The 15,396-nt window shown below is 36.8% G+C and overlaps 1 protein-coding gene across 1 annotated transcript in view; it reads left to right on the forward strand.

The window, feature by feature from the left end:
* Window positions 1–15,396, forward strand: part of vwa8 (von Willebrand factor A domain containing 8) — a 122,667-nt gene that overhangs the window by 37,800 nt on the left and 69,471 nt on the right. Inside the window, exons 15-21 of the mRNA XM_055015147.1 lie at window positions 1,726–1,930; window positions 4,692–4,769; window positions 4,852–4,967; window positions 5,053–5,153; window positions 6,922–7,028; window positions 11,268–11,339; window positions 13,896–13,972. Of these exons, the coding sequence (XP_054871122.1) occupies window positions 1,726–1,930; window positions 4,692–4,769; window positions 4,852–4,967; window positions 5,053–5,153; window positions 6,922–7,028; window positions 11,268–11,339; window positions 13,896–13,972 (756 nt within the window). The remainder of the gene's footprint in view (window positions 1–1,725; window positions 1,931–4,691; window positions 4,770–4,851; window positions 4,968–5,052; window positions 5,154–6,921; window positions 7,029–11,267; window positions 11,340–13,895; window positions 13,973–15,396) is intronic.

The following is a 15,396-nucleotide window of genomic DNA, read 5'->3' on the forward strand; positions in this document are numbered from 1 at the left end:
AGGTGGAGCCTCTTGCTGTGTAATACTGTAGTGTCCATAAGAGTCGGGCAGTTCTGTTTTGGCACCTTGAGAGCATTGTAGGGGTTTAGCTTGTAAAGGGGCACCATGACAAAGTCTGTGATGCTTGATGCCTCCTGGCTTTCCCAAGCTTGAACCAGGATAGCATTACTATATCCTAGTGGCATCTTGTATGTACTGCATTGTGTACCAATGATTATTGATTTAATATTTATCGAGAAAACTATTAAAATTTATGACATCTGTGCTACAGTGAATGTAAACAAAGGTATACAAAGAATCAGGTTTGGGTTTGTCCCAATACCGATTAGTTTATTTTTATTTTTCAGTGTGTAAATTAATTTATTGTGATGCAAATTCAAATTAAACCAATTTTCTCCCATTTTTATTTAAAAAAATAGGTAATTACAATGACCAGCGTTTATCGGTATTGACTGAAATTTAACATTTTTTGTGAAAATTTTCAACTATATAGTCCAGCCCAACACCAGACACTACAGGACATCCCCAGAGGTCCTGTGTAGGCAAGGAGTGTTTATGGTGACACAAAGCTAACTTATACAGTAGTAAACAGGTGGTTTTATTGTTGTGTAAGTCACTTTATATGCATATAGACACTACAGGCCAAAAGTTTGGAATCAGGATCAAAATTGTACAGAAAATCATCATAGTTTCATTGGTGTACTTTGCAACAAAATAAACATGATTATAATATAAAGAGTCACTCATCAGAATAATTTTTTGCTATAATTTGTTTCTTTACTCGTCTGTTTCTTTCTGTGATAGTTATAAAGATATGGACACAGTTGAGATTTAATGGGGTTTTTGTATCCAAACTCTCAAAAGCCAAAGAGCTAAATTGAATAATGCAAACTGTCTTTCTTTTTTTTTTTTTTTTTAACTTCTGCACTGAAGTTCTGACTCATGTAAATCTTTTTAACTCTTAAAGCAAGCCCTTCTTTTCTTTTGCTAACATTTATTCAGCAATTACCTGGTGACTTCAATGTAAATGGAGGTAAATGGTGCATATCAATGAAAGCAAAGTCTGATCATGCAGTAAATACATCCCAGAATCCATAGAATTCATACTGGTTTTTGAGAAAGACATTGTGAACAGAAATAAAAAACTTGAAGTTGCTTCCAAACTTTTGGCCTGTAGTGTATGTATATCTGTATGCGTAACAGATAGATAAACATAGATAGAACAATATTGTCTCCCATAGCAACAGATGGAAACCACATGCTCCAAAGTGATAGAGTTGTCAGATTTGTGTTTGTATTTATGTAACATCACAGAGCATCAGGCGGTGTTTATAATGAACCATACTTATGTAATGGGATAGTGGGGTTCAGTGCATGCATAAGGCCAATAATTCCATGATATCTTCATATATTAAACGTCTTCCCACGCATTCATGCACGGTGACGGTTAGCGCCGCTTCGCCCACAGTGGAGTAAATATATCCTGCTGCAGCGTGGGCGTCTCTGTGGTTTGATAGAAATGGACTTTGCTGTCCTCTTCAATCAGAGGATTTCACAGCCAGCTGTCAGAAGTCGTGATCTCGACCCTGACGAAGATTCGGCGTGACACTCGCACGTATCCGTGACAACCACCATGTGCACCTGCATCCACTTGAACACGGCTGAACAGATGTTCAGCTGTGTGTGATATCCAGCGTGTGTGTGTGTGTGTTTGTGTGTTTTTAGGTCAATCTTCCCCATCCACCCGTCGTTCAGAGTGCTGGCCCTGGCAGAGCCTCCAGTCGTGGGCACCAGTACAAGCAGCAGCAGCAGCAGCAGCAGCAGCAGCAAAGGTCAGCAGTGGTTGGGTCCAGAGCTGCTCACCATGTTCCTCTACCACACCGTCACACCACTGGCCAAAGCCGAGGAGATGGGCCTCATACAGGGACTGGTGAGGCACACACTCTTTAGCCCTTCTCAGACATGATGTAGGCAGTAAGGATAGACGGATTACTATGGCTGATATTTGGCTTTTGGCATTTGTCCCATGATCTGTATTTTTTTTGACCAATTATTGATAAATGCTCTTCTTCAGGTCTGATCAGCCACCCCTCTTTGTCTGACTGTGTGGAATCTTAAGTGTCTCAAAAACTGAAGAAACACAAACCAAGAAATTAGCATCTCTCACAGTGGCTCGTGCTACGCTAACGACTAGAGGCGAAGAACAGCAGACAAAACTGATCAATCTCAGTCAATCTCACATAAAGAGAGAAGATAATTAAATCATTCCTATTTGTCAGTATTATTCATATATTGTATTCTCAATAGATATTCTTCAATAATAATAGAATAATACAATATACAATAATAAGTATTCCTCAATAATAATATGATAATACAATATACAGTAAACTATATATTCCTCAATAATACAATAATAATAATGCAATATACAATAATAATTTGTACTCCTCAATAAGCTGTCTCTATATTGCACTACCGCCAGTTTGTATGTTGATCTTTAGATTCTTTTTTTTTCTTATAATTTTATTTTATTTCTACTGTATCTTGGTCCTTTTTTAAATGCATGACCCTAACCCTAATACAAAGGTGTGGGAGAAATGTCTTTTCGGGTCCTCTGTATGTCCTGGATATATAACGAGACTGACAATAAAAAATCTTCTATTCTGTGTTCTATTCTATCCATATTTTACATATTCAGTTATAGTCGCCCTTATTAATAAGGAAGCCTAGTTACGAATGACAGGTTCTCTGTTATCATGTGTTGTGAAAACATATCATTCAATCTACATTTGTTCCAAAAATCAGTTATTGGTCTTTCTTGATTACCAATATTCAGTATCAATATTGGACGTAAGAAGCCCCGATCAGTCGATCTCTAATTTGTAACATTGCTGCTTAATCAATCTGTTTGGTCATTCCGGCTGTTATGCTCGAGATGTGTCCTAATTTATTTCTATTTTACATAATAATGAAGAGGCCTAATTATAAAGGGCAGGTTCAGTGCTATCGTATGCTGTTACACATAACATTTATTGTATATCTGTTATAAATATTCAAATATTCGACATTGCTATCTACACTAAAAAACCCATATTGGTCACCAGTAGGTAACATTAACAAAAGTGGCAGCATTCTGTTCCTCAGGCTTTTTACACCCTGTCTTGGGGTGAATGAGAGATAACGTGAAGTGTGTCCATCTTCCTCAGGTTCCAAGCAGTCACAAGAAGTCAGCAGCATAATTCTCATGTTTATTTACACTATTAGCTATTATTCTAGATACATGAGAAACTGAGGGTGGACGTTAGCCAAAAACAACAACAAAAAGATCTATTCTGCAAAATAAAGACGCCAAAGTATCCTAATCAATAAAATAACCAAAAGGAAATAGAATAACTAAGCTTCCTATCTGACCAAAAACATGGAAAAACTGTAAAGACCAAGAGTGGCAGTCCACCTTACTTCCTGTATAGCCTGCCCATGTGTGCAGGGACCAATCACCTGACTGACTGGCAGAAAAGAGCCAATCCCATGCCGGCACTGCAACACTGACTTTGCTTATGATCCACATCCTGCTGCCACAATGAAAACCAGAAGAAAAACAGCACAAAATACAGCTGCAATCATACAAACAAACCCCCCAAAGAGCCAGACACGATATTTATCAGTCACACAAGATTAGAATACAATAGAATAGAACTTTATTGCCATTGTAACAAGTACAGCGAAATTAAAAATGCAATTCAGTCAGTGCATCATTCACACGGTCGCCTAACTAATATAAAAACAGGGTATAATGATAGCTTAAATAAATAATAGATAAAACACTAGAATAAATTAATGAAACATCAAACCTCACACACAAGTGTAGACAAGGCACCAAGCGATGTATAATAATGCAGTAACAGGCTAAATCTAAATTACCAGCAGCTTATCAAACTGTCTAAATAACTGAAGTTGTATATAGTAATAAAACACTTATTTTCCTTCTGTTGCTGTTGTTTAAATGCACATTTGTCCAGCACTGTGGTGCGTATACAGTAATCAGGCAAAACATCATGACCTCCTGCTTAATAGTGTGTTGGTCTTCATGCTACTAAAACTCCTCTGACCCAGTGGGGAATGGACACAGTACCGCTGGGGATGTTCTGTGGCACCAGGATGGTGGCAGTGAATTCTGTGGGTCCTGTGGGTTGCAGGGCGGCACCTACCAAGATCAGGCTTATCCTGGTACATCCTACAGATGCTCAGTGAGATTTGGATCTGGGGAGCGTAGAACCTGGGTGAACAGCTTAGCTCTGTTGTGTTCCCTGGGCCAGTCCTGAGCAGTTTATGCAGTGTGTCGGGGTGCATTGTCCTGCTGAGGTTGGCAACTGGTATCAAGGACTGCTGTTGCCATGGGAGGTGGCGGAATGCAGTGTTTAGATGGGTGGTACATGTCAAACATCCACATGAATGTCAGGACTCAAGGTTTCTCAGCAGAACGTTGCATTATAACAAGATGACCGATGTTATTCACTTCACCTGTCAGTGGTCAGAACGTTGTTTCTGATCAGAATATGTGTATACAGCTGTGAGGAATGTTAACAATAAAGTAACCAATGTCTGAATGCCGTCACTTTAACAGACTGATGAAGTTCCATGTTGCATGTCTAAAAGCAGCTTAAGAAGTCCTTCTCCTACCTTTCCAGTGTCCGAATATTCCACCTGAAGCATCAGAGCAGCTCCTTCGCCTCACACACAGCCTCCGCAATATGAACGACCCCACGGTAAGAGTGCGTCTGTCGTTTTTCCACTCGGTTTACATGTGCGTGTTCATAAAATAATTTAATAATCTTTGTGCATCTGCAGGCCCAGTCTCTGGCCTCGTCTCTCTCCACCAGACAGCTGCTGAGGATCTGCCGCCGACTCTCTCAGCATCCCGACGAGAGCATCGCCCACGCAGTCAACAAGGCCTGTCTGTCCAGGTACGACCGGACACACACTGTCAGGGTTACTGTGTGTTTATCTGGCTGCTGATGTGTGATTGTGTAATTAACGGCAATATTTCAGGTTCCTGCCCAGCCTGGCGCGAGCCTCTCTGGAGAAAAACCTCGCCAACTGCTCCATCGAAGACAAACCGGATCCTGCCGAACACACTCGGGAGTATCCCTGTGAGTAGCAGTCGCACACCTAATTCAGATTCATCAAGCTGACGTTTGAGGATTTTATCTGGCTAAAGCTGAGGCTTCGAATCCTGCATTTAATCATGAGTTAAACCTGTGGATTTCTCCCTTCCAGATGAAATAAATCAAGTTTGTTAATATGAAGCGTGCTGCACAGGCTATAAAATGGGCAACAACAGAACCAAAATAGGAAAAAAATCTTGAAAAACAATACGTAAAGCAAAGTAAATTAAATTTAAAATGCCAAAAAAAAACCTAGCAAGGTAAGAACTCACAAGATTAAATTCTGAATAGTAATATGTATACAGTACTGCATTTTTAAGACCGCAAACAGCAACTGCTTAAAACATGTACGTCCTGACATTTTTCTAAACAGAGCAGGAACATTTAATTGAATCTTAATCAAGTGCAAATATTGAGTCATTTTATACACGAGAAGCATTATTAATGAGTTTTTATATATTTATTTGTATATGTTTGAGCCCATTTTACTATTAAATTAATAATATATTAATAATGAATCTGTTCCAAAACTTTAAAGCAGCCACTGCAAAGGTAGAACCTCCTTTACTCTGCAGTCTCAGTTGTGAAAACTGTTGTTTTGACGTATTAAAGTACGATATAAAAATCTGCTAAATGAGAATTTCTGCTCACATGTTTTTTCCATTGGACACTTGAAGGGAAACACAAACATTATTGAAAACACAACAAAACTGAAGAAAAAACCACTCAGATAGAACCTAAATCAGGATTATATATACTTAGTTATTGTTTTCGGAAACAGTTTTTTGCCACCACAAAGGTACAGTATCCTTTCCTGACCAGCCTCAGTCATGAAACAAGCTGCTGTTGTGAGCTATTAATTAAAAGAAATATAAAAATCTGCTGATTCAGAATTCCAGCCTGCTTATGTTGTCTGAGCCCCAGGTCATGACTAAATACTGAATTAAAATGGCCAACTACAATTAAAAGATTTCCACATTAGATTTGCATTGTGTTAGAATTAGCGTGCAAACTGTTTCATGTGTGATTTGTGGTCACTTGTGCACTTTTTTTTGGTAACTTACTGCAGACATTTTTATGTCGTTTTTACCCAGAAGTCAGGCAGGATTTATTTCGGATTATTTATTTTCCACCTTTGATGAAGCACAAATACATATTTTCTTTTAAAGGTGCAGAAGCAAAGATTTAAATCCAAAATCTTTTCTGTTTTCCTGAGACAAAAACCTCAGTCTAGATTCCTGAGTCATGCAATCATCATGATTACAGGTAAAATAGATGTTTTCCAGACACAGTAATGATTAGAAAAGATTATGGAGTGTGTGTGATTAGTGCTCTGTTGTGTGAATTTCACGTTAGCAGTCTGAGAGCTCATAATGATGCTACACTAAAGAATATTCATCAGGATTTTACCTTTGTACTGTTAAACTAACACAAACCTCTGAGATATTGATGTTTAAACTTTATATATATAAACTAATAAATAAACTATTAAAATAAATAATTGAAACACTGAACTTAAACATCTTTTAGACATACAGTGTAGTATTCAGTTAAAATGTTCCCTGCTGTTGCAGTTTGAATAACAAGATATTTGACATGTTTCGATGCGTCATGTATTAGGAGCAGATAATATGTATTGCTGTAAACTGAGGGCTCATAAGTCCAAAAGTTAAAGATCACACTTCTGAAGGAACATTTAGTTAATTAATAAAGACTGTGTTTCTAACTCACACCCACTTGTGTGTTTTTCCAGGTATGGTAAAGGACGGTGTGTTGACGATCGGCAATGTGTCAGCTCCCGTCTACAACCCCAGCGAGAAGATGAAGGTTCCAGATGTGCTCTTCTATGATAATCCCCAGGTAATTATTACAACCAAATGACAACCAAATATACCAGCCTATAAATAGTATTGACCCCCTAGGCTTCTTACTCCTTTTTATTGCTGTGTAATATTGAATCGTGGTCAATTAATTTATTTTTTTTTTGACAAGAATTTATTAAAAAAAAAAAAAGACTCTTCATGTCTTTATGAAAACAGATTTTAACAAAGTAATGTCAGTTAGTTTAAATGAAAGTAATAAAAAGTGACTGCATACGTATTCACCTCTTTCAAGTTCATATTTAGGAGATACACCTGTGGTTGCAGTTACGGCGTTGATCCTGTGTGGATAGGTCTCAATCAGCCTTACACATCTGCACACCACAATTTTACCACATTTTTCTTTGTAAAACTGCTTAAAAATGTCAGGTTAGACAGGGATCGTGAGAAAGCAGCTCTTTTCAAGTTTAACCCCAAATTCTTCTTTGGATTGACACTCCACAACGTTAACTCTGTTGTCTTTACACTGTTTCTGTGAATCTTTGGCTGTTTGCGTCAGCTCATTGTCTTGCTAGAAAACAAATCTTCTTCCAAGTGTCAGTTCTCTGGCAGACTACATCAAACTGTTCTCAAGGATTTCTCTTCACTTACTTACTCTATCTTTACAAGCCATCCAGGCTCTGCTGCTGAGAAGAATCCCCACATCATGATGCTGCCACCACCATGCTGCACAGTGGACATGGTGTGTTTGTGATGGTATGCAATGTTGGCTGGTTTTTAAGGCTTTTTTTCTGTCGCTTTGAGTCATTGTCTTGCTGGAAAACAAATCGTCTCCCACGATGCACTTCCATCATGATGCTGCCACCACCATGCTTCACAGTGGGGATGGTGTGTTTGTGATAATGTGCAGTGTTTGATGTTAGCTGAACATACTGCCCAGTCTGAAAAAGCTCAGTTTTGGTCTCATTAGACCAAAGAACCTATTTCCAGTTGACTTCAGAGTCTCCAGCATGTCTTCTGGTGAACTCTAGACCAGATTTAATATGACATTTTTCCAACTTTGTCATTTTGCAATAATTTTCCGTATGATTTGCATATGTACCACGTTCCTTCCATTTCTTTTACATCAGTTTAACTGGACTTCAAAAGATATTATAAGATACTTTTGCTTTTCAAAAACCTTTTCACAGAATTCCTTGGCGTGCTCTTTTGTCTTCATGATGTCGTTCTATCCAGTAGAACTGATCCACCAGTGACTACTGGACCTTCCAGATACAGGAGTCTTTGTACCACAGTCACTGAGATACATTTACCACAATCAGATGATCTTCAGTTCACTAATTATGTGACTTCTAGCACCTAGAAGGTGAATAGTTATGCATTCAATTATGTTGTATTTTTAATTAGTTGACATTACTATGTGGAAATCTGTTTTCACTTTAACATGAAGGAGTTGTTCTTTCTCAAGTCTTGTTCAAAAAGCCAAAACTTAATTAACCATAATTCAATGTTACAAAGCAATAAAAAGGAGAAAATTTCCGATGGAGGATGAAAACTGTTTATAGTCACTGTATGCGTCATTCTAAATCAAATCTGTAACCATAACATGTTACCAATCAGCCGGAGAGAGCTGGAAAAGACATTTAATTCCAGGAACTGACCCAGATTTTATCACATGAGGACAAAAGCCAGATTGGAAACAATAAAGCCTAATTTCTGTTGTCTCAAACTGAAACAAATCACAGTTTAAGAGGCCATACACCAATGAAAACCCTACTCTCTTGCTTTCCCTTCACTTTCTCATTATTATCACTCTGTCTTTGTTGTATTAATCATTTCATTATCCGGGGTTTTGCCTTTTGTTCTGATATTAGCTGATATTTCCCAAGGACATGTTTTTTGTTGTTCCTGCTTGGTTCTTATCAGATATATGAGAGCCTCAGATATTTGAATTTTACTGCTGTCCTGGCAGTAACATCGGTTCCAGTGCACTATAACTGACCCCTGATTGCTGTTTTTGATGGATTTTATTGGATAAGGAAGCAACATGGCCTTAATTCTGCACTGTATTTGTGGACTGGTGTCTGCAGAAGGCATGATTCCTTTGAATGGTTGAGTTAAATCGTAGCTGTGATGCCGAATCAGTCCAGGAAATGCTTTAAATGTGAATTTTTCTCTTAAGACTGTAGGTCAGGTTGGCTGGAGTTTGTGTTGTTCAGTTTTTGTAACTTGCAGACATAAATAAATACGGCGGTCGCACCTGCTTTGGTTTGCATACCGTGGGTGTAAAAATGGGCAGAACTCCATGTGCTCAGCGAATCTTTCCTCCACATTTTTCTCAGTCCTACTTTTGTCCTTGTTTATGTTCACTTGCCTCTTTGCCGGCAGGAACTAGAGGCAGCAATGCTTTTGGAAAGCCAGAAAACAAGCTCGGTCAAGGCTTTTAAATGCAGCTTTTACTTCAAGAAATACAGTAACCTGTGAGGCAAAAGTTTAGTATCAGTATCACGTTTATTGATCTCTTGTGTCAGCATAAATGTCACATGACTATCATGACTTATGACATAAATCATAAAAAAAGAACAACCAAAAGTTGAATTTCCTTTATTTGACAGAAATGGGAAAAAAACGGAATCAACGTGTACAACAATTTTCCAAATATCCACAAGTTTTATTAATACTGGAATACTTAACATAATATAGATATTTTACTACTTGTATCTTACACTGCCTGCAGTTCAACCAAGGAGTCCCTACATTTTGGACTGTTGGTTGGAGTCACTAATGGCTTCACAGTTGCATTGAAAAGTTGCAATTTTTTTGTTTTTTTTGCAGAATCTGGTGCAAACAGCTTTAAATTAAACGTAGAATAAAGTGATTTTAATGAATTTTTCACGATTTCAGTATCTGAAGTTAGCCAGGACCATCAGATAATCAAAAATATGATGTTTTTGTAGTTTCTTGGTCTAGTGAATGCTGTGATTTTAGAGATTTTCTTAAAGATAAAGTGCCTTTCAAACCTCCTGGCTGGTTCTGGGGTTCAGAGGGCTAAAAAACATATTCAAAAATACATGTAAATGATGATGTTTTTGGTAGTTGCTCTGATCAGCACTGTAGTAGTAAATTGCAGGTTTGGATTTTTTGTGGCAAATGTATATAAAGATGGACGAAACACTTCATTACGTCACCCAAAGGCAACACCTGCCTCATCCTAACTACGGTTAATCAAAAAATGCCATCACTCATAGCGGTTCCTCCTTTAATTAGTCATAACTTTCAGGCTTAGTCCAATTCTAATTCTTCTGTCCCTCTCAACCCGCCCGGCCAGCAGGCAGATGGGTCCCCCCACATTAGAGCCGGGTTCTGCTCGAGGTTTTTTTCCCTGTTAAAAGGATGTTTTCCTTGCCACTGTCGCCTTTTGGCTTGCTCTGGGGGTCAGGCATATGGGTTCTGTAAAGAGACAATTTGACTGTAATTGGCGCTATATAAATAAAATTGAATTGAATTGAATTAATTAGTCATAACTTTCAGGCTTAGTCCAATTTTAACGGGTGAATTATTTTGGAATTCACCTCTAGTACAGTTATCATGAACAGGCACATTAGCTAAAGAGACCAAAACTGTTTTTCTACCAGGTTGTAAACTTTTTCATTTCTGCTGTAAAGTTGGACATTTCAACATTGAGTTCTACAGGGGATCGCCTCTCTTTTGGAGCCTCAACTGGACAGTTGAGGAACTGCAGTTTTTCTATGTTGTCTTAATTTTTCAGCGTCTTTTACAGTTAACACATCAGGTTTGGATAAAATGACACATCATCTATCTAGAGGAAGATTTGCCAGTTTTTGTCTGCTTTGATGCCAACGACGCTCGGTGTGACTGAACCCAGGAACGAACCAGCCGAGGAAACGACACTCTCATGATCACACCATGCGACCCACATTTATGTGTTTCTCCCCACCTGTCCTCATTCTGCCCTTTTTCCTCCTCCTGAAATAAAAAGAGGAAGAGGGTGAGATGGGATGAGAGCGAGGAGGATGCCCTACTTTCTCTATGACCTGTTTTCTGTCTTCCACAGTAGAAGCACATTTATGTAAAGAAGCACAGAAACCAAACTTGTGCGTTTTTTTTACAGAAACCAGTGGTTTAGAAGCAGCTCTAATCTCAACTGTTACTTTTTTAAAAAATAAGTGAAACACAGTAATAATTGGGTATAACTGAAGTTTTCAAAACTAAGTGTAATTTCTGAACGAGTCAAATGTTTCTTTAAATGTCTCTGCAGCACATGAAGGTGATGGAGGACATGTTGAAGGACTTCCTGTTAGGAGAACATCTTCTGTTGGTGGGAAACCAGGTGAGTGACATATCAGAGCTTGTTAATTGCACTGTAAAAAAATACTGTAAAAGAAAACCAGAAAGGAAGAGAAACAGGTGAAAATCTGGTTGCAAACATGCCATAAGAATATATTTTTTTAAAAACGCATGGATTACTGTAACATTAAAAAAACTGTAAACAGTTGTGAAAATAGATGTAAATACAGTAAAACTGTGTAATTTTACAGTTACAAATTGTAAAAATGTTCTATTCATAAAATTACACATTTTTGATGTGGACAATATGTAAAATTTTCTCCTTTTTTATAAATTTTTTTTACAGTCAGCATATAAATTAATACTTTCTTTTAGTAATTATTATCCACATAATATAATTTAGCCAAACTGGGAAAATCTATTAAACAGTAGCTATTTTGTTTCCTCATTTTTCAGTCTTTAATAGGCTTTTTTTCCCCCTCAACTAGCTTGTGTATAATACTGTCAAGTGTTATAAAAGAATAAATTGCCATTTGTAAAAACAGATTTTTGATTTTTTCTTTGTTATTATCTGTAATTCAACACAACAGGGAAAATCTGTAAAGTAACACATATAGTTTTTCTTTTGAATTATGAGAAATAACTGAAATAATAATATTTTTGATGTTTTGAATAGAGTAAAAATAAGTGTAATTTAACCGTGTGGCATTTGTAAAAATATTGATTTCGGACACTTTTTTTTGTGCAGTCAAAATATAAATTATGACTTTTTAAATGATTTTTCCTTGTTATTATTGTTATTGTTGTTTAATTTAACACAAGGTGAATCTGTAGAACAGTCTTAAATTGTTTTTCAAAAATCACCTATTTTTTAGGGCCTACAACCAGTCGTAGTAGAATTTCCCACCTTCCTGTCCCGTAAAACAAGCAGACCTGCAGAGGTGTGTTGTTTTTCTAGTGAACTGGGCCTCACATGTCAGCAGAGTTATGAAACCGACTCTGCCTCCTGATGTCACCTGAAGCTCCACCGGCTCACCGAGGGCATCAGGCCACAGGTGGAGCTTCCTCAGAGACGCTGTTCCTCCTCAGATTAGTCCTGATGCTCAGGGTCAAAGGCAGGACGGAGGAGGAGGAGTGAAAGTGGACATGCTGTACTATCGGCCCACTGGAGCTCCGCTGTGTTTGTGCTTCTGCATTCATGTCTATGTGTGAGGGAGACATCGAGTGGGAGATTTGCAAATCGCAGCATGCATGAGCGAAGCTGAGATGTCAGAGCAGCTCGCTGGACGTCTGACAGACCGACCAGAGATCGGTTGAGCTCAGCGGGAAGCCAGTGGGAGTCCCAGAGAAGAGTCCTGTCAGAACCAAGCACCGTCAGAACTGAGCAGACGGAGGGGAACCTCTTTATGTCTGTACAGCCGAGTTATTCCACCTTAAATCATCAGGGACCTTCTGCTCAGTCAACCCTAAACTTTTTTATTATGACCTGTGGATGTTTAAATGGTATCTGAGAAATTTTAGCTTAACACATGAAATAATTTTGAGAAAATTTAGTATAAACTGCCCGTCGACCCACTTTCAGTAGATTTTTTTGTTTGCACCTGGAAACTTGGCTGTTTGAACGACAGCATCTCAGGAACTATTAAAGATAAAAGCCTGATATTTTTACTGTTATTTCCCATTGTGTTGTTAATACAGAATCTACAATCCTGGACAAATAGATCAAATCATCTCTGATCAAGGATCAGTTGAAACATCAAACAAAAATTGAAGCCGTCATGAAAAGTTCCGTATTTGAGCTCACATTTAAAACAAAAACTGATAATGCAGAAGTCGACTAGTGACATTTTCTGAACCGTATGTTGTTTCATGTCACAATAGTACAAGACATGTTGAATGCTTTTAAAGATTAAATACTTGGTCACAAAAATAGGCAAAAAAACTTACTTTTGCTGGACTTTAACAATTGATTGAACAGGTTGATTGAACATGTTGTTGGATAGTTTAATCCCAGTAGAAAAGAGCTCTGAACTTTCACATTTGTTCTTAAAATATGAATAAGAAAAATATTCCTTTAATCGGGGCATTTTTTTCATTCTGATTTCAAATTTCAGAATTTTATCTCGAATAGTTTCTGAGATACTGTTGTTCAAACAGCCTCAAATTTCAATGTAAAAAAAAAAAAAAAGTGCTCAAAGTAGGACGACGGGCAATTTGGAAAAAAATCTTGGAAAGTGATTCATATATTAAGCTTAAATCTCAGAACTCTGTTTTACTTGGATCCAACTATCTACCAATATTTTTGTTTATGTGATACAACTTGTAAAACAAACAAAAAAAAAGTTTTATATTTTCTTTTTACTGGAAAATATTTGATATATCAAGTTAAAATTCTACAAATATCCTATAAATATATATATAATATGTCTTATAAATATCGAACATTTCACAAATTATGCTAGAATAATTTCATCCAAATCAGAGATGGTCAAGTAGAAATTAAAATTTTAGATGATTTAAGATGGAATGACTCGTGTTACTGAGTCCACACATCAGGATGAAATTTGTTGAACATGTTGTTTTTGTGTGTCTTTTACAGGGCGTTGGTAAAAATAAAATAGTGGACCGATTCCTGCACCTTCTCAACAGGCCCAGAGAATATCTGCAGCTCCACAGGTGAGAAAAATCCAGAAGTTCCTGGACGTTTATAGCTTTTGTCACATTTTCCTTCACTGTGGGTTCATTTTTCACTTCAATGTAAAGTCCTGCCCCCTTAAGAAACAGAAGCATTTTGTGAAGTACGGCACAGTTACAATGACATAAATCATTAAAACAGAAAAATAAAGCTTGAATTTCTCTGATTATTCATTTTTACAACAATTAAAAAAACAATTTACTGTATGTCATTTTTATTTCAAATTACAGTAAATATCTGGAAAACAGCTACTTCTTCAATTTGAAATATAATCAAAACTATGTAGAAAATAATTTTGAATAGAGTAAAAAAAAAAAAAAAAATTTTACTGCCATTTTTGACAGTTTTGGCACTTTTTTTGTAGTCAAAATGTAAAGTATGGTACGTAAAATAAAGCTTGACGTTCTGTGATTATTATTTTTTTACAACAGCTTAAAAAACTATTTAATATATGTAATTTTTATTTTAAATTATATCAAATATCTGGAAACATTTTTTTTTCAATATGAAATACAATGAATACACGTATCTACCAATACTGGAAAAAAATTGTGACTATACACTACAGATATTAAACTACTTATATTGTGCTGTTCTTGGTGATTTTTCTTGAAATCTCCTTAAACGGAACAAAAAATTCCCTTCGTAGGAAAAACCCTGAGCGAAACCCTTTTAGAATTTTTTTTTTTTTTTCCATTTAGGGTCTTCATCTCAAACTTTATCTGAATATCTCTGCATTTTCCTGTAATTTCTGACCAGTTGATAAACAGAAATATCTTCAATTCTTGTGTAAGTGCAACTCTTCAGAACAGAAAACTGATTTTATTCTTAATTCTTATAACTCTGGCACTGGTGATTTTTATTGAAACCTCTTTAAACGGCCCAAAAAAATCCAAAACGCAGGAAAAACCCTGAACACAACCTGTTATAAGGTTTATTTTTTTAACATTTGGGGTCTAAGCTGCAAACTCATCTGTTATTTCTAAACCATTTAATAAATAAAATGTCTTTAACGTTCAACCCAAAATTAAGAAAGCTGGTTTTATTCTCAATTCTTATAGTTCTGGCACTGGAGATTTTTATTGAAATCTCTTTAAAAGACACAAAAACATTCCCAGACAAAGTTGTTTTTTTAAATTTGAGGCCTCCACTTTAAACTTAATCCGAATATTTCTGCATTTTCCAATAATTTCTAAACCATTTGATGAACAGAAATGTCTTCAGTGCTTGTGGAAATGCAACTCTAAGTACAGAAAACAGGTTTTATTCTCAGTTCTTACAACTCTAGCACGATACAGAAAAACTCCCTTATGCAGGAAAATCCCTGAACAAAATTAGTTTTTGTTTGTTTTTTCCATTTTTTGGTCTCATCTGCAAACTCATCTGAATATCTGTGCATTTTCTT

Source organism: Amphiprion ocellaris, chromosome 11 (assembly GCF_022539595.1).
Source record: "Amphiprion ocellaris isolate individual 3 ecotype Okinawa chromosome 11, ASM2253959v1, whole genome shotgun sequence".
NCBI lineage: Eukaryota > Metazoa > Chordata > Actinopteri > Pomacentridae > Amphiprion > Amphiprion ocellaris.